The sequence below is a fragment of the Mustela lutreola genome, chromosome 17 (assembly GCF_030435805.1).
Source record: "Mustela lutreola isolate mMusLut2 chromosome 17, mMusLut2.pri, whole genome shotgun sequence".
Lineage (NCBI taxonomy): Eukaryota > Metazoa > Chordata > Mammalia > Carnivora > Mustelidae > Mustela > Mustela lutreola.
This window is the reverse complement of record NC_081306.1, coordinates 5,407,340-5,433,870: the sequence shown is the minus strand read 5'-3', so window position 1 is coordinate 5,433,870 and position 26,531 is coordinate 5,407,340. Positions and strand designations below refer to the sequence as shown.

At 47.6% G+C, this 26,531-nt stretch overlaps 1 protein-coding gene and 1 pseudogene across 2 annotated transcripts in view; one reads left to right on the top strand and one right to left on the bottom strand.

The window, feature by feature from the left end:
* COG7 (component of oligomeric golgi complex 7) overlaps nt 1-26,531 on the top strand; it is an 85,622-nt gene that overhangs the window by 50,503 nt on the left and 8,588 nt on the right. For both annotated transcript variants that reach the window (XM_059154712.1, XM_059154711.1), the window contains exons 11-15: nt 6,304-6,369; nt 10,738-10,924; nt 12,646-12,786; nt 17,590-17,673; nt 21,310-21,424. In XM_059154712.1, the coding sequence (XP_059010695.1) occupies nt 6,304-6,369; nt 10,738-10,924; nt 12,646-12,786; nt 17,590-17,673; nt 21,310-21,424 (593 nt within the window). The remainder of the gene's footprint in view (nt 1-6,303; nt 6,370-10,737; nt 10,925-12,645; nt 12,787-17,589; nt 17,674-21,309; nt 21,425-26,531) is intronic.
* LOC131819570 (uncharacterized) lies at nt 3,694-5,762 on the bottom strand (annotated as a pseudogene).

Below are 26,531 nucleotides of genomic sequence, written 5' to 3'. Positions count from 1 at the left end.
ACTGACTGAGCCAGCCAGGGACCCCAGATTTTGTTTTTTAAATCTAAACACCATACCTCTAAGTGGTAAGGCAACATTATCTGGCCTTAAAGGACCATGTTAGAGTTCATAACAGGCTTTGTGGTCACTCTTCCAAGTGGTGGTTGATGGCTAGATCCTGGGGTAGTCCCTGTGACCTGTGGGCCACTAGATAGACCCCATTGCCCCAAGCCCTGAGCCCTGGTGGGAGTGTGATCAGCAGTGACCTGCAAGGGTTTGGCCCTTGAGAAGGTCCAGCCAGAAAGTGTAGACCGCTGGCCTATGGCCAGACCTGACCTATGGATGTGGTTTGATCACATCATTTACAAAATTTGGGGTTCGTTGTCCACATTTATAAACCAGATTTAACATAATCCAGATTTAACATAATCCAGATTTCTAACATCACCTAAACCCTGGAAGCCCTAGAAGCAATGGGTTCGCATCATCTCCCCGGCGCTGGTCGCTGAAGTCCCCGCCAGCCTGGCCGTACGTTCTCTTGTGCCGCTGCTCTGCTACCACGGTGGGACAGCTGCTCTACTCTTAGGCTGAGATAAACGACAACCCAGAATTTCTTTTCCTTAAAACCACTCTTCATGGTTGTACATTCTGGAGAGGGCAGTTGACCTTCACCCTCTTGCCTGACCCCTGGCCTAGGTAGTGTGTGCAGGGTGCCTGCGATGTGTGGAGTTCTCAGTGTGGTGGTGGTCCACACCAGAGCACGTCCAGATCCTCTGAGAGCTGTCTTTTTTTCTTTCTTTTTTTTTAAAGGATTGATTTATTCTCTGTCAGGGAGTGAGAGAGCGAGGCAAGGGGCAGAGGGGGAGGGAGAAGCAGACTCCATGGCATGGAGTCCAACTCCAGGCTCAATCCCATGACCCCGAGATCATGACTTGAGCTGAAACCAGGAGTCAGATGCCCAACCAGCTCAGCCACCCAGGCACCCCTGAAAGCTGTCTTTAATCAGAGCAGATCCAGCACCTCCCAGGGCCATTCGGATAATTTCTTCACGGCTCTGATCTGGACTTCTAATTTTGGGGGATGAAATTTAATGTTCTCGATGCTAACTGTATCCCCCTAGCATGTGTGGCGGCTTGGTACACTGGAAAATACTACATACAAGGTTATTCTGTTGCACTCGAGGCAAGTGGAAAGTGGAATATTTCATTTTCTCATAAACCTTTCTTATGATGGAATGCCTAGATACCCTGGTGATGGATAGGCACTTGTAGAGAAGTTAAAAATTAACTAGACTTAAGATGTTTTTAATCCTTGGATTTGTCCTGACATTTATAGTTTGGTGTTGAAGGACTCGGTCGCTGGACTTTAGGGCCTCGCATAAAATTACTTGAAAATTAAAAGATTATTAAGTAAAGGCATGACGGTCATTCAGTCTTACCTCTGAGAAGCCAAATAGATTACTCTTCATCTGCCTTTCATGGGATCAGAGAGAGACACAGCTTAAAACCAGTTTTCTTTGCCTTGCAAATAGCAGACATCTAACAAATACTAAGTAATGACTTTTGGTTTTTAAATTTTAACTTAATTTTTTTAAACCCCCTTTCTCTGTTTCACCCATCCCCCCCCCCCCCGCAGGCATCATTTGTTTTCTGTACTCAAGAGTCTATTTGTTTCTTTTGTTTTGCTTTGTGTCTTAAAATCTACGTGTGAGTGAAATCATACGGTCAATTGTCTTTGACTTACTTCACTTAGAATAATACCTTTAGGTTCATTCATGTGATCGCAAATGGCAAGATCTCATTTTCTATGGCTGAGTCCATTGTCGATCTATGTATCACACACTGTGTCCATTCATTTATGCTTCTGTATCTTGGCTATTGTAAATAACATTGCAGTCAACTTAGGGATGGGTATATATTTTGAATTAGGGTTTTTGTTTTCTTTGATATATACCCAATAGTGACATTACTGGAGCATATGGTAATTCTGTTTTTAATTTTTTTAGGAAGCTCCGTACTGTTTTCCAGAGTGGCTGCACCAGTTTGCATTCCCACCAACAGTGCAAGAGGGTTCCTTTTCCTTCACCTCCTCACCAATACTTCTTTCTTCCTTCCTTCCTTTCTTTCTCTCTCCTTTTCTTTCTTCCTTCCTTCCTATTTTTTAGAGAGAGAGCGAGCGAGCGAGCGTGAGTTGGGGGAAGAGGCAGAAGGAGGAGAGAGAACCTTAAGCAGGCTCTGGGCTCAGCACAGAGCCTGATGCGGGGATCAGTCTCACGACCCTGAGATCATGACCTCAGCCGAAATCAATAGTTGGATGCTTAACTGACTGAGCCACCCCGGTGTTCCAATGCTTATTATTTCTTTTATTTTTGATCGTAGCCATTCTGACAGGTGTGACATGATACCTCTTGTGATTCTGATTTGTATTTCCCTGATGATGATAGTGATGTTGAGCATCTTTTCATGTGTCTGTTAGCCGTTTGTCCGTCTTTGGAAAAATCTGCTCTGCTCATTTTTTAATTGGATTATTTCATTTTTTTGGTGTTGAGTTGCATATGTTCTTTATATACTCTGGATGTTAACCCCTTATCGGTTATATCATTTGCAAACATCTTGTCCCATTCAGTAGATTGCCTTTATGTTTTGTTGGTGGTTTCTTCGCAAAAAGCAAAAGCTTTTTATTTTGGTGGTGGTGTCCCAATAGTTAAATTTCACTTTTGTTTCCCTTGCCTGAGGAGACATATTTAGAAAAATGTTTTTATGGCTGATGTCAAAGAAACACTGCCTGTATTTTCTCCTGGAAGTTTTATGGTTTTGGGCCTCACATTTAAGCTTTAATCCATTTTGAATTTATTTTTGCGTGTGGTGTAAGGAAGTAGTCCGGTTTCATTGTTTTGCATGGGGCTGTCCAGTTTTCCCAACGCCGTTTGTTGAAGATGTTTATTTATTCTGTCTTTTCCCCATTGTTTATTCTCGCCTCCTTTGTCGAGGATTAATTGACCATATATGTGTGGGTTTATTTCTGAGCTCTCTATTCTGTTCTGGTGATTAGTCACTGTTACTGTGCCAGTACTGTTTGGATGACTCTGATGTATCTTGAAATCTGGAATTGTGATCCCTCCAGCTTTGTTCAACTTTCTGAGGGTTGCCTTGGCTATTTTCAGGGTCTTTTATGGTTCCGTATGAATTTTAGGTTGTTTGTTCTAGTTCTGTGAAAAATGCTGTTGGTATTTTGATAGGGATTGGATTAAATCTGTAGATTGCCTTGGGTAGTGTGGACATTTTAACAATATTGACTCCTCCAACTATGAGCATAAAACTTCTTTCCATTTGTATCATCTTCAGTTCCTTTTATAAGTGTTTTATAGTTTTCAGAATATAGGTCTTTTTGTCTGTTTGGTTTTTAGTTCTAGGTGTTTTATTATTTTTGGTGCAGTTGGAAATTTTCACTTTCTGCTTCTTCATGATTAGTGCAAGAAATGCAACAGATTTCTGTACACTGATTTTGTATCCACTGACTTAATGGAATTCATTAATCAGTTCTAGTGGTTTTTTGGTGGAGTCTTTAGGGTTCTCTATATTATATTATGTCATCTGCAAATAGTGAAAGCTTCACCTTGTCCTTACCAGTCTGGATGCCTTCTATTTCTATTTCTTGTCTGATTGCGGTGGCTAGGTCTTCCCAGTGCTATGTTGAATGAAAGTGGATAGAGTGATCATCCTTGTCTTTTTTTTTCTTTTTTTTTTTGCATTGCACTTTGTAATTGCACAGGTAGTTTTAAATAAATGGAGAAAGCACCTTCCAAAAATTACACTAGCAGGGAAAGATTCCATCAAGCATTTACTCAGTAAATTTCCATAGTTTTACACAAGATTCTTGATCTTTACGTGAACTGTACATGAGGGAAAGGAGCCCCCTCAGGTAGGTTCTCTGCTTGCAGAAGCAAACTAAAGGACTTAAAATTGGAGGCAAGCCTGGGATGCCAAGAGGAGTAAAGTGTTAAAGGGCCACTCATAAATTTCATGTCTAAGATGCTTGTCTGATGACCCTTACGTAAGAATTTTAGGGCAGACTACTGCCCTTAAGGGTACAACCTCAAAAACTGTAATTCTGGATTGTAGTAATGTATCTGAGTATCTTGGACTGCTGGATGACAAAGACAATACTTGGGGTGACCTATACAGTTTAACAGACAAATACTTTAAGGGAATTCCCTAGCACTGTACACCCTCTACTTTGGCTTTTTTAAATGAAGCACAGGCTTCTTTGCTATCTGCCAGGCAGTATAATGGTCAAAAGAAAAGGGTAACAGCACTGGGTCATTCCTTAGACACTAATCAGCTGAGGAAAGAGTTCATTAGCAAAAGTGTCCTCCCAAGAATGGTCTACACCAAGCAGAGAGGACATGTTGCTCAAGGGAGAGGGGAGCCCTCATAGCCACAGTCACTGTAAGCATCCAGTAGACAGGAAGATGACTTGAGGCAGTGGCTGGATGAAAGTAGATCTGAGGTGCCCAGCTCTGGAATGAAGTCATCTTCTACCAAGTTCTTCCTTCACTGAGACAGTGAATTCAGGGTGATCTTTCTCTGAGGGGCTGAAAGGTGCTTCCTCAATTTTCACTACCACATTAGCTTGGCTCTCTGTCTCAGAGGGTATCTCTAAGACTAGGGGCTTGGTGTATACTTAATCAAAACAAATCAGTTCATTAATGGCTTCCAGCTTGGCTGATGATGTCCCCAGTGACGGAGAAGGGGAGGCTGGTAAGGAACTGGGTCCTTCTGGATGGGCTTCTGAATGCTGCTCCAGGCTGGGAGACTCTGGAGAAGGACATCTGAAGAACATGACTGGATCCAAGTTGAACAGAATGCCCAACAGGATATCAGACTCTGAGTCTGAAGAGTCAACGCTGTCAGAATCCATGGGGAGATGTTCTGGAGGGGTGACAACTGGGCCTGCACCTGCTGCGGACTCAGCAGACCCGGCCACTGGCCTCGCTCCATTCCCCTTGGTCTGGGTCTCCACCTCCTCTTCAGTAACCAGGGCATCCATCCCCAAGCGCTGTCTTAACTCCTGGTTCTCAACTACAGGCCATGAGTTTTCTCTCGCAAAAGTTGATTTTCTAGCAAAAGTTTTTGGTTCCCTTCCTCCAAATCTGCCACTTGCTGTTCCAGCTCACTCATTCAAGCTTTCTTTCGGTCTCTGGCAGTCTGGGCTGCTACTCTGTTTTTCAGTTTCCTCCGCAGCGCCTTCTCCTCGGGGCTCAGGCGCGTGAGGCGCGTGCCTGGGGCAGACTCCCGCTTGCCGCCTCGGGGCTGGCCCCTCGCGGCTGGCCCCTCCCGGGCCCGGCACCATGAGTGGCAGAGCCCGGTCGGCCGGGGCTCAGGCGGCAGCGGGCTTGCTGGACAGAAGCAGCACTTTGGGGGCCCGGGCGGCCGGGCTCTATGCGGGTGCCACCACCACCGTGGCCCAAGAGTGTCTACGCCAGTGTGCGCCGCCGCAGTCCGCCCTCCTTGTCTTGATCCATAGGGGAAAAGCTCTCAGTTTTGCCCCATTGAGGATGATATTAGCTGTGTGTTTTTCATTTTTTCATATATGGCCTTTATTATGTTGATGTATGTTCCCTTTAAACCGACTTTGTTGAGAGTTTTTGTCATGAATGGATGTTGTACTTTGTCGGATGCTTTTTCCGCATCTCTTGAGATGCTTGTATGATTTTTATGCTCTCTCTGGTGGATGTGATGTATCAGGTTGACTGATTCACAAGTATCGAACCACTGTTGCATCCCCGGAATAATCCCACTTGATTGTGGTGAATGATTTTTTAAATGTATTGCTGATTTCTAAATTTTATTTTATTTTTTTTTTTAAAGCTTTTAAATATAAGTAGTCTCTACACCCCAGGTGGGCTCGGACTCACTACCCCAAGATCGAGTCACATGCTCTTCTGAGACTGAGCCTGCCAGGTGCCCGTTTATAATTTTAGATATGAACTATTTCCAACCCATTTTATTAAGGACAAAGCCCCAAAGCACACCTCAGTATTTGGGAAATGTAAGATTATTTCAGACGTGTAGCACAGAACTCCCGATTCCCAGCAGAGAGGTCTCGAGGATGTTAGAACGAAGTCGAGTTTCCCTTCTCCACGAATTACTGATTAGGGAGACATGTCAGGTAGATTGTCCAATGGTTAACCACTTCTCCAGAACCCAGCACCCCCAAAAGGAGTGAATAGTTAGAATGTTTATGAATGAGACAGTATTTGTCCGGTAAATGTCAACATTCCAGATACTTGAACTTGAAGTGCTTTTGTTTTGTTTTGTTTAGGATAATAGCCACCTGTGGTGAGCTCTTGCGGCAATGTGGGGACTTCGAGCAGCAGCTAGCAAACAGGTAGGCCAGAGCTGTGGGCGATTCCCCGGGATCCTGGCTGGGGAAGAACCTGATACAGCACACAATGACGACATACGGTCAAATGTGAAAGTCACAGGCCCGAGGACTGTCTGTACCTAGATACAAAGTGTCATCATGTCATCATTAAACATTTACTGAGCACCTGAAAGGGATAAGGCTCTGAGCTCCTTGGCAGTGGTCACAAAGTTTTTGTTAGATATGGAAGTTGCAGCCCAAATGAGACCATACGCGTTGTCTCCAAATTATAAATGGGCTGCGTTCCCACTGCTTGTTGGTAAGTGAATTACTGGGACTCTTAAGTTTCTCCATAGAAGCAGCATTATAGGTAGTGGTGAAGGCCCTGGGGCAGCCCGCAGAATCGGGATTCACTCGCCAGCCTTCTGGGTTCTGCAGCGGAATTCTGTGCTGCCAAGGGTTTCCAGGGTCAGCCCTAGGAAAAGTTTCTTCCCCTCCTTTCTCTGTTCTGATACCTGCCGGGGTTTCCCTTGCCCAGAGGTCATCCCGTTCAAACCGGTTTTCCCCTCAGAGGGTTCCAGCCTCCCAGGTTTCCCTTCTTCCTTTTTCCACCTAAATCTGTCAGTTCCTTGGAGCCGGTGATTTCTGTGTTCTCTGGGAGTTGGGGGGAAGAAGTCCATTTTGTACGGTTGTCTGGGGGCCTAGCAGCAGCCCCGTCGCCTCTTTCTTGGGTACTTCCTTATTGTCCTAAAGTGATGTGGGGGGGAGGGAATTTCTGGCCCTGGTCCGCGTGGGGTGGGCTGTGCGCGGTGACACAGCCGCCTGGTGGAAGGTGGGGTGAGTGGCCGAGGAGTGCGGTCAGTGCTCCACGGCAGCGCTTCCTCCGTCCTGCCACATTCTGTCTTCTTTCATTTCGGAGCCCAGGGACTGTCTTCAGGTTCACCGTGTCCCACAGTGGTTCCCGTTCTGGGCAGTGTCTCGCTGCGGGGTGGAACGGGCAGCTGCTGCTGTCCGGAACTCCGGAGCCGGGCGGAGTAGAACCCAAGCAGCACAGGTGCATAGTGGAGTGTGTGTAAATAATATAAACGCCGTGAACATAACCCCCCGCACACGCTCATGCCGACGTGCACACACGCACACGTGGTGAAGGGCGCCTGTAGTGGACGGCGAGTGGGCCCGAGTGTTCGAGGACTCCTGGGAAGGGTTGAAAGTGTAACATTTATGTTTAAAGGAAAGGCATACCACTTCTTACTTTCTCAAGTTCAGTAGTAATTCTAGCCTGGCCCTAGCTCATGGCAAAAATGAGAAAGTTCACGAGTATATGAAATAAAAAGGGAAACCACTCACCCTCAATATTCTCTCTAGAAGAAACATTATTAACATCTGCCCCCACCTATAATATTTATTGAGCTCTGATATTAGGGACTTTCCAGGAATTAAATCTTTAATCCTCCCCGTGACCAAAGAGGTAGGTACTATCCGTCTGTAATTTTACAAATGAAGGAACATTGAGGCATCAAGTCTGGCACAGGTAGTAATTCAAGTGAAAGAAATGATCTGTGGAAATAGCTGCGTCTCAGGTCACGGGACCACGAGGCAGGGATTCGAACGTGGACGTGAGCTGAGGTCACGGGACCACGAGGCAGGGATTCTAACGTGGACGTGAGCTGAGCCGTCCAGAGTGTGTCAGCCCTGCACTGCCCACACCGTCTTTCTCACCCTGGACTTGGGTTCCTCTGCCTGTGTACGGCAGACACCTTTCCATGTCAGGACATACAGGCTTTCCTCAATCTTGTAGTGAAGGTGAATATTACATTCTTAGAGGAAGAGAAGGGTCTGGTTAGGAAGTTGACCCGGTAGTGATAAAGGATGAGCCTCTCTATCAGCATTTTGCAGCCCAGAGAAGCTGAAACTCTGACCCAAGCTTTGGCATGAGATGAGAACGGACCGGGCGTATCCAGGGGAGCTTCTGTAAGAGGTGACATCATTCTTGGAAGCACTGAGCCTGGAAAGGGAAAATGGCGACAGTCACCATCTGTGTTCCCATCGGGGAGGCACAGGTGTGGCAACTGCCTATAAAGCTTATCTTATCTGCCTCTCAATCTCCCCTCAATCTCCCCTGCAGAACCCAGACTCCCTCGGCCCAAGGACCACGCCTCCCACCACCCCTCAAGGTGACAAAGGCAATAGCTCAGAACACTCTAGATTACTTTGGCGACAAGAGTGGCATTGGCTTTGGGGCTCTTAAGATCACTTCCTTGCAGAAAAGGATCGTTTTGTGATGTATGGGCTGAGTGCCACTGGAGGACTTTCTGGTGCACTGGGCAAGTCGGGTGAGCTACAGAGAGATAGACATGACTCCTCTATACTTTCATTGCACAGTGATGGTTTCCCTGGGAAAAGGTCTTCATGGGACAGTTTAATGGGAAAATCAGGTTTGGGGGATCCAGTGTAAATTTACAAGTTTCCATGGCTTGTAAAGAAGTGGGTAACAACCTCCCGTGAAAGGAGATGAGTTGAAGTGGTTGTAAGTGTGACATTGGGTTCCCTCCTCTGTGTGTACTCACTGCTGTCTCCCCGAACACTCGTTAGCACATTAGTGCAGGTCGGATTCCCCCCTTAATCCGTGAGCTTCTTGAGGGTGAGGACTATTTACTTATCTGCTGTCTCCTGTTCCAGCAATGAGAGAACATTTCTTTGTGAGTGTAGAAATCAAGTGTTCATTTCAGTAAGGTTTAGCTCATAGTACTAGTGAACACACATCCTAGGAAATCTGAGTCTGATGATTAGTTCATCTAATGAACTAATTAGTTCATCTAAGAGGAGGCTAGGGAGGAAGAGATATGGTTCATTCTTTGGGAGTTGGAACCGATTCTGCCTTTTTTTTTTTTTTTAATTTGGTTCTCTATTATTTTTTTTAAGATTTGATAGAGAGATAGCAAGAGAGAGAGCACGAGCATGGGGGAGAGGGAAATGCTCGATCCCAGGACCCTGAGATCATGACGTGAGCCAGAGGCAAGACGCTTAACCGACGGAGCCATTCAGGTGCCCTGGTTCTTATTTTAGAGCACACTGTTCTAACATTTTAAACTGTAATCTTTAATACTTAAACCATTCCTGACATACCTATTTTCCTTCAGCGTGGATGGCATACTGGTGCCAGTCTCCTCCTAGATGACCCAGGGGAGGCACAACAGGGGAGCTGATTTCCCAGAGGCAGCTCTCAGCTTCTTGCTCACCAAACCCAGGGTCAGCCCCCATGGGCCAGGCCCTATGCTCCGTGCTTGGAATTTAGACGGGAAGAACACCCTGTTTGGTCCTCACAGATCGTGAAGGCTTGGAAGAAAGGGTGATGGCAGGAACAGGTCGCGGTTTGGCAGAGAAGAGACCCAGCTGAAGCGACCTGGAGGCTTAAGCATCAGGGAGAACCATAGCTTAGTGGCAGAGACAGGCGGCCGCTTGTGTCGGCTGTGGCTCCCCAGGAAGGTGCTATAAACGCGTTCGTTTGTCTGTAGGTAAACGTGTGCCTTGACAGGTTTCACTGGACTTGTTTTTTTAAAAAGTGAGTTCAACCAGAAAGCTGCCAGGGCGATCCTTTTTCATAACATGTTATGGTCAAGGAGGGGTCGGGGAGTCAGCCACACGTGGGATGGTCCTGCGTATGTTCACCTGGTTCTGGGCGGTCCAGCTGCGCTCAGGGAGGACAGCAGAGGCTTTGCAGCATCTGTCAGGGAAGGCCGTCCTTGGCCTTGGTGGAAAGAGAAGATAGAGGTGCAAGCCCTAGAGGTTGGTCGTCACCTAGAACGTTCTCCAGGCGTTTTTTCTTCCTGAGAAATGGGACAGTGCTGGCTTCTCACAGTAGAGCTCTCTGTGGCACCTAAACCACAAAAGTAAACTATACAGGGCAGGTGAACACGAACCCCACACCGGCCCAGTCGTGTGACGGTGAGGCATGTGGCTAGCGGCGTGCTTCGAGCTGCTGTCCCCACTCTCCCACGACCGGCTCCCCCGCTGCCGGTGGCTCCCCATGGCTTCATTCCAGATGGTGATGCCCGCGGAGCCAGAAAGTGCTGCACAGAAAATGCACAGTGTCCCAGATCGTAATAAACTGACGACGGCCCCTATGTAGGCTGTCTGTCACGTTAGGAAGGTGGCAGGTGCTGGCGGACTGAGTGTTAAATAGGAACTAAAAGCACCTGGGGTCTCGTGTGCACCCGAGGTCCAGCTTGTTCCTCAGCGGTGTGGGATGTCTTCCTTTTATTAGCAAATGGACCCGAAATCAGTCTCCCTCATCAGGATATCCTGGGATTTAGGAAGGAGCAAACTGAATGCTCCCAGGGGAAGGTTCCGTACAAATAGCTCAGGGCGTAATGGTCATCACTTTCATTTCAGGATTTTGTCTACAGCTGGCAAGTATCTCTCTGACTCCTACAGCCCTCGGAGCCTGGCCGGGTTTCAGGATAGCATCTTGACAGACAAGAAGAGCTCTGCCAAGAACCCATGGCAAGAATATAATTACCTCCAGAAGAATAACCCTGCTGAATATGCCAGTTTAATGGAAATACTATATACCCTCAAGGTATGAGACCAGACTGATGGCATTCTTGTCACCCATTCCCCAATCCAGGCTTTTCGGCTCTGCGTGTGGACCGCAGTCTGCCGTGTGCCCTACTGCCTCCTCTCGGTCTCGTTTATGTTGCGTTTTAAGGAGCTAACAAACTAAACTGGGTGGGAACGAATGGACGTATAGGTGTGGGAGTTGGAGAAGTGGAGCTTTATTACTGATGGAAGGCAGTAGAACCCTCATGGACAGCATGACTTCAGGTGTGTGGCGATGGGCTTGCCGTACTGCCCTCCAGAGTCAGATTTGCCAGGAGCATGGCTGGGTAGCCCCTGACCCCAGGGCAGGGACAGGCCCCTGTTACTGAACGGCAGAGAGGGGACTACAATGTGGACTGCCCGCTAGTGGGGAGAACCCACAAAGGAGGCCCCCAACCCTGCCAGGAAGGAAATCGATCCTCCTCGTGGCAGTAGGAGGACCTGAGGATAAGTGTTCCCTTCTGGCCATCCCTTTAGCTTAAGCTCTTGGTATGCCTATCACAGTGCTGCTCTTTGAGCTCTGGGCCTCTTGGGGCTCCAGGGATGGAAGAACCTCCCAACACGTGGAGTGAACCACACAACAACCTATGAATGGCCCCAAGATCCTAAGTGGACTGTAGCATCCTTTCCAGAACCATCCCCCCACCTGTCTTGGTGATAGGCAGAGGAGACATTGCTGTTCCCTTGAAACCAAATGCAATCTCATCGTGTCCGGGTGGGCCTTGAGCTCTGGGGGTGACAGCCCAGTGAGCCTCTGGACGTGTCTGCGCCTTCATCTGCCCTCACACGGTCTCCCCATCGCCGTGCACTTTGGCCCGCCAGTTGGCTGCACTAGAGCTTGACAAACACTTAAAACAGTTGTGCAGGTTCATTCATCCGTGTTTCCGTGATTAGGTTAAAGCAACTCTGTTTATCTTTATTGCTGATCTGGTTTAGTTTGTTGTAATCGGCTCATTTATAATAGCAAAACTAAGGTTACATTTTCCACCTCTGTATTTTCTCAGGCTGTTTGGAATTCCTTGGAACTCATGTAGATTGTGCGTAGTCTGCCGTACGACCGAGTGTGACTGAGCTGACCTCGCTGGGAGGTCAGGCTCCTGTCCCTCAGTCTTGTTTATACCTGACACTTCTGATCATTTTCTCCCTCTGCCTCTGTCCCTGAGGGACATTCACCAGTTAATTTTTTCCTAAACTGCCAGTCCCTGAGCTTTTGTTAGCAGATGCATCAGAATTACATGAAAAAGTGAGCTAAAATGTTCCCTGCACCCCAGAACCTTGCTGGGCTCTGATTCAGTAGCTCTGAGTGCATCTATAATCCTGCATCTTCCACAGGGGGTGCTGGGGCATAGTCGGACTTGGGAACCACTGCTGTACTGAACCACCACTTCAGTTTTTTCCTTTCAGGGGCTTTTCTTTTTCTTTTTTTTTTTTTTTTTAAAGATTTTATTTATTTATTTGACAGAAATCACAAGTAGGCAGAGAGGCAGATAGAGAGGGGGAAGCAGGCTCCCTGCTGAATAGAAAGCCCGATGTGGGCCTCGATCCCAGGATCCCGAGATCATGACCTGAGCTGAAGGCAGAGGCTTTCAACCACTGAGCCACCCAGGCACCCCCCTTTCAGGGGCTTTTCAAAATGTTGAACGAGCTGATCGCCTTGGTTAGAGCCAGGCCCTAATATTTTTTTGCATTATCTCGTCTTAGGAAAAAGGGTCCAGTAACCACAACCTGCTGTCTGCGTCTCGCACGGCCCTGACTCGCCTTAACCAGCAGGCCCACCAGCTGGCTTTCGATTCCGTGTTCCTGCGCATCAAACAGCAGCTGCTACTCGTTTCCAAGATGGACGTGAGTTTCCCACGGACCGCAGACATCCCCCTGTTGGGCCCCGGCTCCTCCCGCCATCCCCCCCCACCCCCGCCCGGCCCCCAGGAGCTTTAGGAGGAAGCTCTCTAACTCTCCTGACTTGGAAGTCCCACAGTGCAGACTCACTGTTCCCTTGCAACTCACTGCTTAGCAAGAATGTCTTATCTTAATTGGAGTCACTGTGATGCCTTATTTTCATCCTGCTTCCTGGGATGATTATTATTGCTTGATTAACTTTCACCTTTCGGAGCAGCGTAGCTGTGCCCTCTGCGGGAGAAGTGAGGCAGATTATGTGCCACTGGATAGGTTGGGGCAGGTCAGAGGAGCTAATTGTGTCGTGAGATTGCATTCTTTTCATGAGCATTAGTTCTGGAACTTTGCCCAGGAGAGTGTCTTACCAGATCTGATCTGGTGATTTTGATGGGGTTTGAGGGGGCTGCTGTTTTCTGTCCTTGATGGCTTTGCTCTCTGGCTGTTCCCGGGGCGCCTCCCTTCCCTCACCTTATACCCTTTTCTGCTTGTCCTGACTCCTTTAAGGGACTACCCATCAGTCAGATCTCTACCTGCTCTAACTCCTGTGGCTCTGGTCTCTTCACTGACGTTTGGATTTCTGGGCTGGGATTGTGAGAAGGATCCAGTTGTGGGCCTTTAATAACTGGGAGATCCTTTTTAGAAGGCAGCAAGAAGCCATAAGGCATCATTACAAGTTCTTTGCTTCTTGCTGCCTTCTGGAAAGCATCTAAGACCAGGGCTCGAGGGGCACTCGTTTCTTCACTGTATGACCTGGGTCCAGTCTGTGGATCTCTCTGGATCTCAGAAACCCCATCCGTGAAACAGTGGGGTTGGACAGTGGATTTTCCCACAGAATGCCATGCGATCTGCTGCAGTCAGATCTGTGTTTCTGGCGGGGGGCGGACAGTGGCGGGGGTGGGCGAAACTGGAGAAATGATGTCCCTGACACGGTCCCATGGGCCTGGCTTCCTGTGTCAGCCTCATGAGATGGGGACACACTGATTCTGACCATGCAGATGTGTGAGGATCACATGACATTTCATAGACGATGGGACTTAGCCCTACAGCTGCCGCAGTGTACATGCTTAATGATTGCTGGTTTTCTTTTTCTCTGTGATTCTCATTTTTTAAGAGGAATGACAGTTTTTTAAAGTAAAAATTGCACACACTCCTTTTCAGAAATTCAGGCAATACAGGATAGTACAATGAAAAAAGCAGTAAATCCCTTCAGAATCCCACAACGTAGAAATGCCACGAACGTGTGGTACTTATCCCCTAGACGCCTCTTCTGGACGGCTGGATGGGCACCACTGGGCAGGTAGATCTGTAGAAGAAATGGAACTGGACTACACGTGCTGTTTTTTTAAAAACCAAAATATATACAATATAACAGTTATTTGAACTTGACTAGAAAAGGGAGACAGGAAGTGAAAGGAGTCGTGGAGCCTGAGATAACGGGCTCCTCCCGACAAAGGTATCAGCACCCAGAAGTTCTCTCCAAAGTTGCACGAAAAGGATTATGAAAACTGTTAAGAGGCCAGGGTCCTTGTTTTGGGTTAGTCACCCTTCCATGTTGCGGAGCTGCTGGTGCTCGTGGAGCTGCTGGGAAAGTTGCGGCCCTTCGCATTCTTCATACTTCCCATCCCCCGCCCCCAGAGCTGGCTGCTTTATTATTTTTCTTAGAGCTTAAAAAGGAATTTTTAACTTTGTCCAGTCATTTTATTGCTAGTAGTAATGCCATTGTAGTTTTGAAACGATTTCATGTGGATTGTAGGATAAAACATTCATGGGAATGTTAAGAACCAGGATATTTTTTTTAACCTCTTTTTTACTGCAGTGTAATTAAGATACAGTGTTACGTGAGTGTCAGGCGTACAGTGCAGTGATCAGTGTCCCCGGCTCAGTGCTCCTCGCGAAAAGTATGCTCTTGGTCCCCTTCACCTGTGTCACCCATTCCCCCACCCCAGATCCTAATGTCGTGACCTTCTGTACTGGAAGGTCGTTTCTTTCTTTCTTTTTTTTAAGATTTTATTTATTTACTTAACAGAGAGAGAGAGATCACAAGTAGGCAGAGAGAAAGGGGGAAGCAGGCTCCCCGCCGAGCGGAGAGCCCGATGGTGGGCTCGATCCCAGGACCCTGAGGTCATGACCTGAGCCGAAGGCAGAGGCTGAACCCCCTGCGCCACGCGGGCGCCCCGGAAGGTCCGCTCTTCCCGCTGCTCTTCCACCACCTCGCTGTGCTCGGGCTCTGGGTCGCTTGAATCTGACCTTACTCCGGCCGTGCTGTGACACCGCGGGACCCTGGGAACGGAGACAGGCAGCTCAGAGATTAGGAGGAGCTCTCCCAGAGTCGCCAGGGGGAAAGCACACAGCACAAACGCAAACACTTCGGCCGTAAGGATTTGAAAATTAAACCCTGGTCATTCAGTGTTTGCTTTTAATGTTTGCCGGTGAATTGTATTCCCCTTTCACAGCTGAAGAATATAAACCAACACTGCAGTCCATTTCAGAATCGACTGTTAACGTTTGCTCACATCACCTGGTGACAGATGAGACGGAAAAGCCCCTATGAAGGAACTTTTCAATTAGATTTTGAACAATTGAAAAATACCCTGCAGCATTTCCCGGTCGCCCTACTTGCTCAGCGCCTCCTGGTTCGTCCACTGTCCACCCGCCCTTCTTGCAAAACCCCCTTTGATTGTGGCCGCCCCCCCCCCCGCCCCCGCCGCCCTCTGCCTGGCCACTCTCCTCCTGCCTCCCCATGGAGCCTTCCCAGGGCCTCCTGCCCGCTGTGCTCGTCCCCTGCAAGTTCCTGGGGGACACTGCTCCTTCCCTGCAGCCCAGCCCCGAGGTGTGGCTCCCGTTCTCACAGGCAGCGCCCTCCCTCCCGCACGGCTCCGCCCCATCCCTACAGCTCCCCAGGCCCAGGAGAGCGGTCTGTCTGTCAGAAGTTTATTAGGGAAGTTTTCACACAAACGTACAGTGGAGAGAAGAGTCTAACGAACCCTACGTCGTCATCACGCCCCTTCGACATGGTCAGCGGGTCGTCTGTCTTGTACATATATCCTTTCTCTAAAGCATAACAACGCTAAAAATAATCACAGGACCCAAATCACCCCTAAGTTAGAAATGATTTCTTAATACCATTAATCAGTGTTCAAATTTCCAGTTGTCATAAAAGTCATAATTTCACTGTTTGAGGCAGGATCCAGGTTTGTTCTGCACGTTGGGGTTGGTCCATGTGTGTTCTGTGAAGTGCAGGCTACCTCCTCATGCCGCCTCCCCTCCCGTCCTCCCCTCCCCTTCTCTCTGCAGTGGATCTGTTAAAAATCAAGCCCTCTCTTAGCCCATTCGGAGCTGTGCCGCGTCCTTCCGGTCTTCCCTCTCTGCCCCTCAGGCACTCTGCAGCCCACTCCTCCTGTACTCACCGGTGCTCACGGCATCACACCTCGCCTCTGCCTCAGAGAACTCCCAAGTGGAAACCTGTGCACGTGCACGTGGGGGAACGCATGGGGGTGCACAGCGCGGGAGCGTGTCACCGGCTCTTGGTTTCCCAAGGAGCGCAGGCACCAAGTCTTACCTCTTTTGGTCTCCTCTCCCCCACGGGGGGCCCAGGGCTGTGCGCGTCCTGGGCACGCAGTGTGTGGGGGTGATCACAGTGCTTCCTCTCCGTGGGTGGGAGTTAACTGATGAAAAGTAGGCTATTTTGAAACAGAGGAGGATTCTCGAACAAGAACAAGGAGTTTAGAAAACCAGGGGCGGAGGTGGGGAAGGAAAGAACTTGTCTCAAGCAAAGAAAATAAGAATTGAGCTGCTGCTGGGGAACACGGGGAGGGAAGCTGAGGCTTAGGCTGGGCTGGGAGCCCAGGGGTGGACGTGACCATGACATTCCCGGAACGTTGCTTAAAGGATCAGGCAGCCTGATGGCATCAGGTGGCTGCAGAGGGCAGCTACAGGGTGACCTGGGAGTTACTCCCGGGGCACAGCCAGAAAGGGCCTTGTTTTCCAGGCTGGCTTTAGGGTGACTCAGATTGGAATTAAGAAACTAGATTTCTGTGAGGTGTGCCAGGCTGAACTCTGGAACCACGTACATGCTGGTAATTTGCCTGGCTCTAGAGAGCCCGTTGGGAGGGCTCACAGCACGATACCGTAGACAGTCTGTATTTGAAATGTCGAAAGGAAGAGCATCTCCCCAGACAGAGGGGTCACAGAGAGGACAGGGGGCAGCTGGTGGGGTTTGGAGGTTCCCCCCCATCCCTTTCCCTCTGAGCTCTGAATCCATTTAGAAATAGATCTGGAAGGCAAGTAGAAATAAAAGCAGTAAAACAGTGTGGGGGAATGTGGGATTTATGTGGGGTCTCTGTGGAGGATTTGGGGGCACTCCTAGTCTCATTAGAGTGCTGAGGACCCAGGCAGCTCTTAACCTGGTGTGCCCACCCAAGTAGAGAAACTCAAACCACAGGGTAACTGGCTCTTTGCTTCACGGTCTGAGTGGGAGCAAGAGATGGGATCTGTTCTCATCAAGTAGTTCTGTTGAGAAGGCAGGAGCTCCCGTTGGATGGGTCTGCAGGAATTCGGAGAGAGAGGCGGGCTTCAGGGTGATGACTTGAAGAGAAATCCTTGGTCTCTTGAATAGTGACAATTCCCAAGACTGTCACTGAGCAAAGGCACCTCTAGGAAGGCTGCATTCTTCGAGTATTTTCCGGCATGGGGTGCTTTCCCGGGCCTCCTGGTTTCAGTGACCTTGATCGCTTTCTCTCCTTCCTGCCCTAGAGCTGGAACACAGCAGGCATTGGCGAGACCCTGACTGACGACCTGCCCACCTTCAGTCTCACGCCTCTGGAGTACATCAGCAACGTAAGAGCTGTAGGGCGCTTTCCTCCGGGGCAGTTGTAACCTTGCAGACCTTGCCTTGTCTTTGGATTCTGGGCCTTTGGGGAAAGCAGTCATTACCACATTGGTGCTTGTGTGAACCTTCACTTTTGGGTTGTTTCCTTCCATATCCAGGACTTTAAGGACAGGCTTATTCAATCAGTGGACGAAACACAGGCTGATTTCAAAACCTAACACGTACCCCTCCTCCCCCTCCCCCGATGGGCGATGTGGCTGGCACCTAAGGGCATCCCAGTGTGAGTGCACAGAGGAGATTCTTGGGAGGGCAGGAAGCAGGTGGCCACATTCTTCTCTGCGACTTTTCAGAGGAACAATGTGTGTGTAGTTCTGAATTCAAATTCAGCCAATGTGTAGTGATAGCCACTGTGCACCAGGCATGGTGTGGAGTGTTCTCCTGAGTAATTTCACAACAGGAAAGATATCTCTTAAGAATTGTAGTTCTGGAGACTCCATATTAACAAAGTACAGAATAAACCCTACAGGGGAGCCGGGCACTTGGAGTCCTTTTCCTCCTCCTCCGTTCACCCCTGGGAGGCAACGGTCCCCCTGCACGTGGCCTTTCTGGTTGCAACTTCCCGCATCCACCTCGGCTGCTCTTAAATACCAGGTAGGAGTAGAAGACTCCAGCCACGGGCACCTCACGCTGTGGGAGACTTCTGGACTTCTCCAGGGCCATTCTGAGATAAGCAATTTCTTCTGCCTAAGGCTGTCACTTAGAACCCACTGCTTTCTAAGTTATGGTTCTATTGTAAGAGGTACAAAGGAATTTTAGATTTTGAAAATAGCTGTGGTACAGTTGGAAGTGTCTGGTGATCCCTTGGGCGTGGAGGATGGCCTTGTTCGCTCTGTTCACTGGGAGCAGCGTCGAGTTCAAAATGGCAATCCCTCTCCTCCTGTTTCCCAGGGCATGACCTCATAAAGCTGTACTGATGAAACTATGAAGATGAGCGTCGGTTCTTCCAACCAATGGGAATCCTCTTATTTTTAGAACTGAGACGCTGTGTGTTACAGTCGGAGTGGATTGAGGAAATGATGTTGCTGGAAGGGACTGGAGAGGTTGTTGAACGATTTTACAGTTGAGGAAATTGAGCTGTTGGAGGAGTAGGGGAGGCCCAGATTAGTATCCAGGCCAGGGCCCTTGTCCACCTGCCGTAACCCCCCATGAGTTAAGGTCTGTACCTGGGGGCTGATGAGCTGAACTCCGGAAATGAGCACTTACCGGACACACGCTGTGTGCAAGGACAGTGCGCGGCTCATATCACCGCCGTGAGGTGGTGCATGGTCCACACAGACTTTTATCTTGACAGCAACCATGTGAGCTGGGTGGCGGTAGCGTTCACGGGCAAGCAGTGAGCTTCTGGGCAATGGAGAGGGGCCGCTCTGTTAGGACGCCGGGCGCTCTGTGCATGTATCGTCCTTGGCACAGCTGTCTGAAGTCAGTATGAGACTGTCCTCCTGTCAGAGATGCTGATCCCAGGAAGATCACACAGCGGCAGAGCCAGAACTCAGACCCAAGGCTGTCTGACCACAGAGCTCTTCACTCTCCCAGTGTCACTGAGCTTACCCAAACCGAACAGCAAGGAGTATGTATTGAATACGTGGGAAGAGCAGACAAACGGCCTCATTGAGCCGGTAGGCATCCCTTTCCACACTGACTGCAGAAAGATGAATGTGGACAGAATTCCCGAGGGAGACCTGGAGTCGTGGGGTCTGTCTAGCAACCACAGTGGTCCCCACAAGCTCAACCAAGCAGCTGAAGTTTGAGATGTCAGATTATTGAAATTTTGCCCCCGAACGACACTCTGCCTCGCCGGTGATGCCCTTTCCCGCACAGAGCCGCGTGGGCACTCTAGAAGGGCACCATGGGAGATAAGACTTTGAAAAATGAAAAACAACATAGATGTAAGGTATAACGATCCTGACATCTCACTGCAGGTAAAACTGGGTGTGTGGGTTTAGCCAGAAGGTATGGCCCCAGAGGAAAGCTGTACCAAACACAGGAGTATGCCTGGGGTCCTTGCACATAGTAGGTGTTCAGGAACGCCTGCCACGAGGAATTAGAATGGAGGGATCCAAGCGCAGAAACCAGCATCTGTCTCTTCCTCCGGCCTTGTGGGGAAATGATGCATTTGTTGCCGTGTTCGAGCTGCCGTGTACAGTGACAGCTGTGACTAGTGAGGAAAGTGGCCCAGATGCCTAGTTTGAGTAGGGGATCATACTAAGGAAATGCAAAGAAAAAATGCTGATTGGATTTATGTTACCATCCGTGTGCCTCCTTAAAGGAAGAGCAGACTAACCCTGTTGCGTTAGCATGATGGACTAGAGGATGTTGGGACTTAACTAGAGTCAGCCCACGTTCAGTGTTTGGAAATGTTTGGAATCTCCCTCTGGGCTGGGAGATTTGGGGAGTCTGGGTGTGTGTGAGGCCAGGACAGGAAGATCTTACTTGGATAATCCTAAGGCTTTTAGTTGACAGAATCAGTATCAACTCTAAGTTTAAAGGTATGGAACAAATATAGAACCAAAAAAAAGCAGCAGCAACAACAACAACAAAATAAAACAAAAAGCAAGAGGCTCAAAGACCTTTTTTTTTTTTTAATTTTTTTTAATTTTAAGATTTTATTTATTTATTTGACAGAGAGAGATCCCAAGTAGGCAGAGAGGCAGGCAGAGAGAGAAAGGAGGAAGCAGGCTCTCCGCAGAGCAGAGAGCCCGATGCGGGGCTCAATCCCAGGACCCTGAGATCATGACCCGAGCCGAAGGCAGAAGCTTTAACCCACTGAGCCACCCAGGCTCAAAGACTTTTTAAAAAAAAAAAAACAAAAAAAAAACACAAAAGCAGTATGTTGTTGTGACCTGAAAATCAACCTTATTTTGAAACAAAAACATATACTTACCTTAAAACACAAAACAGGAGTTTGAATAGAAATTAGCGTCTGAAGTATACCCGTGGTGACAGTCATGTGCATCCGACAGATGTGACAAACATTGTGGTATTTGTGGGCTTATCCCAAATGTCTTGTACGCCTGTCTTCTGCAGTTCCCCACCAGCCAAGAAGGCGTTGTCCATGTTTATTTCTAGACTCTGTATTATGAAATCAGTAGTGTTCCCTCCAAATTAATTTATAATTATAAATGGCATTTCTTCCCAACAAAATTCCTTCCTTCTCTTAGATCCCTTCTAAAGGGGAGACGCACAGCCAAGTTCAGAGGACAGGATTCAGATTCTTGCTTGGCCGGGCACCTCTGGGTGTTAGCACTTTCCTGGTTTTGCACCCATGAATAGTCATCATTTATGTTTATTTGCACAGTTGCTTGTCAGTGTCCATTACCTCATTTCAGGTAGAGATTGCACTGAGTGCATTCCAAGAATAGTGGGGCCATGAGTGTGAGGGTGAATCTGTGACGTCCATGCAAATTGCCGTTGATTTTTGTAGGGTCCTGTCATGGCAGTATTAGCACAGGCTGGAAAGATCAGAGTTGGGGTTGCCCCAGGCTTCATGCTTTTGTCTGCCCCCGGTTTGCCTTCACACGAACATGCTGCAGAAATAATGACCGTATGTGGCAATGTGGGGCTGAAAGTGCTTTCTTCTGTTTCAGATCGGGCAGTACATCATGTCCCTCCCCCTGAATCTTGAGCCTTTTGTGACTCAGGAGGACTCTGCCTTGGAGCTGGCTCTGCACGCTGGGAAGCTGCCCTTTCCTCCTGAGCAAGGTGAGCAGGGCCTGCCTGGAGGCCAGGAGAGGCTCACTGTAGCCCCATGCAAACCTGGGGCCCACGTGTTATCCCCCTGGGGAACTTCTGCAGCACAGAGTGGATTAGGGAGGAATTCCCGCAGTGCCCCTCGGGTGGGGAGGCAGGGGCAGGAGGTCCCAGGGTAAATTAGATGTACCCACGGGAGGTGGAAGCTAGCGCTCCAGGCAAGGGTCCCACCTGGCCAGTGCAAGCCCCTTCTTTGGACCATGTGCCGAGTAAAATGGCCCCCGCAAGAAGAGTTTTCCTCATTAGGACAAAAACAAACTCTTCACTGTAGAAGTGATGTTTTCTGTCCAGACGCCTCTGGTTGGAGCTTGTTCCTAACTCTCCCGAGGCTCCTGGATCTCTAAACTGACAAGAAGATACAGTAATTAAAACTATTCCTTTTCCCATTATCTGGGCCCTGACACGTTTGAACAGAGACCATATACTTTCTGATCAAAAATCCTCTTATTCCTAATAAGGGATTTTATAGGCCTCCCTTCATGGGTGGCCTATATTTAAACGGCTCTCCTCTGTGCTTGCCAATATTCAGTGCAAACATACATATGTGTATATATATAAATCTGTATATATTTTCTACATAGTCTGATAGGTTACAAAATGGCATACATTCAGGGAGCCTGAGTGTTTCAGAAAAATCACATGGTATAGAAGAGATTTCAGCAGCTTACAGGAAGGTACAACCCTGAGAATAAAATCACACTGAAAAGTTTAAACAGATGCTAAAAGGCATACCATATAAATGCAAATAAAAAGAAATCAAGAAGGTGATGTTGAATCAGAGCAAAAGATAACAGATGGGACCAAAGTGAGTCATTACATTGATAAAAGGCAGATCCCACAGTGAGCCTGTGACAGTCAGGTACACTTACATGTCAGGTGGCACAGCAGTGAGCGCTGTGAATGAGAAGCTACCCAAAATAGGAGAAACTTTTTTTTCTTTTTTGGTTAGATCAGCCAAACATATTTTATTACATTTGATAAGCGTTTGAAATCCAAGTTGTAATTAAAGCTGATTTGCTGCTTTTGTTTTTGAATGTAAAATAAAAATCAATTTTATATTTTGGTATACATTACATTTTATTGATTATGTTGTCCATATGACAAAAATTTTTATTATTAGCAAGTTATATTAACTATAAAAAATTGAAATGAATTAAATTGAAATACAGAAAGTTAAAACTAAAGATGGAAATTACACAAAAGGAAAGTGATTTATTGATACATTTTATGCCAACTTGGTTATTCCTATCCCATTAAACTATTTGGTGTCATAATCGTAAAATTTTATGATTTTGAGAGACAAAACCACGTGAGTATTGAGAATGTCGTGCACCTCTCTTTCAGGCTTTGAAAGGAAAATTAATGAGGCTAAAAGAGGAATTACTCAGTATAATCAATACACTTGATCACATCAGTACATTGGGCTTTTTAATCCCACAGAGAATAGGCTTTGTCAAATTTCTGTAAATCATTTGTGAAGATGTTACAAATAAAATCTCTGTGAGTTTCATAGGGTCATACACATTAAGGGAACTCATCATTTTTGGAAAGAAAGGATAATTGTATACAAATTTCACAGTTAGCTACAGTACGAGTGAATCGCATCTCAGGGGTAGGGAAGGGAAGACTCTTTGAAAGGAGAGCTAGAAGCTAAAGGAAGTTGAAAGTTGAATGTGAGAGACTAAAGCAAAACAGCGACACGGCTGGTAGTGGCAGTTCATATCCTTGTTGTATAAAAGTGCCCACGGATCAGTAAGAAAAAGATGACACCCCACGGAAAAATAAGTAACATGAAGGCATTCAAATAACCTCAAAACAGGAAGAAATGTGTAACTTTAATAATCCTCAAATGGCTGTGAGGAAAGTAATGTAGGCCTTTATTTTTTTTAAAGTAGGCTCCACGCCTTGTGGAGCCCAGTGCAGGGATTGAATTTACAACCCTGAGATCAAGACTCGAACTGAGATCACGAGTCGGACACTTAACCGACTGAAACACCCAGGCTCCCTGAATGTATGCCATTTTGTAACCTATCAGACTGACTATGTAGAAAATATATACAGATTTATATATATATACATATGTATGTTTGCACTGAATATTGGCAAGCACGGAGGAGAGCCGTTTAAATTATGCAGTTTGGATTTTTGGAGTTTGATACACGTGCATGCACATGCCTACACACAGACCCAAACACGCCGGGTGTGAGACCAGTTACACTGGAGTCCCAGGTTCTGCTCGTCTGGCTTCCAGAACAGCTTCTTGTTTCTTCTTTTTTTTTTTAAAGATTTTATTTATTTATTTGACAGATAGAGATCACAAGTAGGCAGAGAGAGAGGAGGAAGCAGGCTCCCTGCCAAGCAGAGAGCCTGATGTGGGGCTCGATCCTAGGACTCTGGGATCATGACCTGAGCCAAAGGCAGCGGCTTCAACACACTGAGCCACCCAGGCGCCCCTGGCTTCTTGTTTCTTATGTTCCTCTCATATTTTTTTCAAGAATATTTAAGTCAAATCCCACGCATCCTATTATTCCATGCACAAATACACCATCATGTATCCAAGATCGGACACCACCCAACCAACTGAGCCACCCAGGTGCCCCACCAACATGTATCTCTTATTGATGCCGATTATGTTCAAGTTCAAATTCTTGGGCAAGAAAATAGTGGTGCTGTGTCTATGTCTGTTACAGCACACCTGGGTGAGCGGAAGGCCTTATTGTCCCACTGCAAGGAAATAACATACACATTTAGTTAAACTGCAATTGTTTTTAGTCATTCATTCACTTACCAAACTGTTACTAATTGCTGGGCATTTGTTTGGGGCATTGTCAGGAGGGAAGAAACTCCAGCCATAAAGTAAACTTGTAGCAGGGATGGAAAACAGCAACAGGCCTTTCCAGGTATTTCCTTTTTTTTTTTTAAGCCTTTCCCTCTCAACATCATATTATGCAAAATTTCAGAGAGAAAACTGGGAAGAATTACCCAGGGGATTTCTAGCATGTTAACATTTGCACATTTTAAGAACTAGATGGTAAGCCGCCAGTAGGAGCTTTGAGGCTTAGAATAAATGGCTTTTCATAATCAGTGTAGTTAGAAGGTAGTTTTAAAAATCCTTACAAGTCTTTTTCCCACAAGGAGATGGAATGTTGGGAACTTTGAAGTGATGTGTCCAGAGGTCACACACAGCAAGTGCTAAAGCAGGGGCATTTGCAGGGAAACTGCAGTCCCTGTGCCCACCACGTCCGCGCGCTCGGTGGGGGTGCTGAGGATGGGCTGCCGTGGGGTGGGGTCCCCCAGAGGTGGCTCGCACCTGCCGGATGCAGGGCAAAGGTGCTGCCTAGGTGTGGTGCTGGGCCCCCTGGAGGCTTCCTTCTGTGTGGCTGGGGTTACGGGCTGAGGGGACAGCTGGTAGGCCCTGACACAGAGTGGCCCTATGGGGAGGCCCAGGAAGGTCGGGACTACACATTCCCACAATCAGACACAGAAGCCGAGCCTGGTGCTTCATCTAGCTGGCTTTTTAACACCCTCCTCCTTTTTTGTTTTTGTTTTTTTAATTTTTTTTTTTTCAGGGTTCCAAGATTCATTGTTTATGCACCACACCCAGCGCTCCATGCAGTACGTGCCCTCCTTAATACCCACCACCAGGCCCTCCTAACCCCCTTCCCACCTCCCCTCCAAAACCCTCAAATTGTTTCTCAGAGTCCACAGCTTCTCATGGTTCTTCTCCCCATCCGATTGCCCCCAGCCCACTCGGCTGTCCTTCACTCAATGTCCTCCATGTTATTCCTTATGTTTCACGAGTAAGTGAAACCATATGATAACTGACTTTCTCTTCTTCACTTAGTTCACTCAGCATAATCTCTCCCAGTCCCATCCATGTTGATACAAAAGTTGGGTGTTCATCCTTTCTGATGGAGGCATAATACTCCATTGTATGTATGGACCGTATCTTCTTTATCCATTCGTCTGTTGAAGGGCATCTTGGCTCTTCCCACAGTTTGGCGACGGTGGCCGTTGCTGCTGTGAACACTGGGGTACGGATGGCCCTTGTACCTCTGTATGGGGTAAATACCCAGCAGTGCAATTGCAGGGTCATAGGGTAGCTCTGTTTTTAGTTTCTTAAGGAATCTCCACACTGTTTTCCAGAGTGTCTGTACCAGCTTGCATTCCCACCAACAGTGTATGAGGGTTCCTCTTTCTCCACATCCTCTCCAACACGTGTTGTTTACTGTCTTGTTAATTTTGGCCTTTCTAACCGGCGTAAGGTGGTTTGGATTTGAATCTCCCTGATGGCTAGTGACGATGAACATTTTTTCATGTGTCTGTTAGCCATTTGTATGTCTTCTTTGGAAGACATGTCTGTTCATGTTCTTCTGCACATTTTTTAACGTGATTATCTGTTTTTTGGATGTTGAGTTTGAGGAGTTCTTTATGGATTTTGGAGATCAGCCCTTTGTCTGTAGTGTCATTTGGGACTATCTTCTCCCATTCTGTGGGTTGCCTCTTTGTTTTATTGGCTGTTTCTTTGCTGTGGCAGAAGCTTTTGATCTTGATGAAGTCCCAAAAGTTCATTTTCGCTTTTGTTTCCTTTGCCTTTGGAGACATCTCTTTTATTTTTTTATTTATTTGACAGAGAGAGAGAGAGATCACAAGTAGGCAGAGAGACAGGCAGAGAGAGAGGAAGGGAACCAAGTTCCCTGCCAAGCAGAGAGCCCTGCGCAGGGCTCAATCCCAGGACCCTGGGATCACGACCTGAGCCGAAGGCAGAGGCTTTAACCCAGTGAGCCACTCAGGCGCCCCTGGAGACATGTCTTGAGAGAAGTTGCTGTGGCCGATGTCGAAGAGGTTACTGCCTATGTTCTCCTCTAGGATTTTGACGGATTCCTGCCTCCCTTTGAGGTCTTTTATCCATTTTGAGTTTATCTTTGTGTACGGTGTAAGAGAATGGTCTAGTTTCATTCTTCTATGCATAGCTGTCCAATTTTCCCAGCACCATTTATTGAAGAGACTGTCTTTTTTCCACTGGATATTTTTTCTTGCTTTGTCGAAGATTATTTGA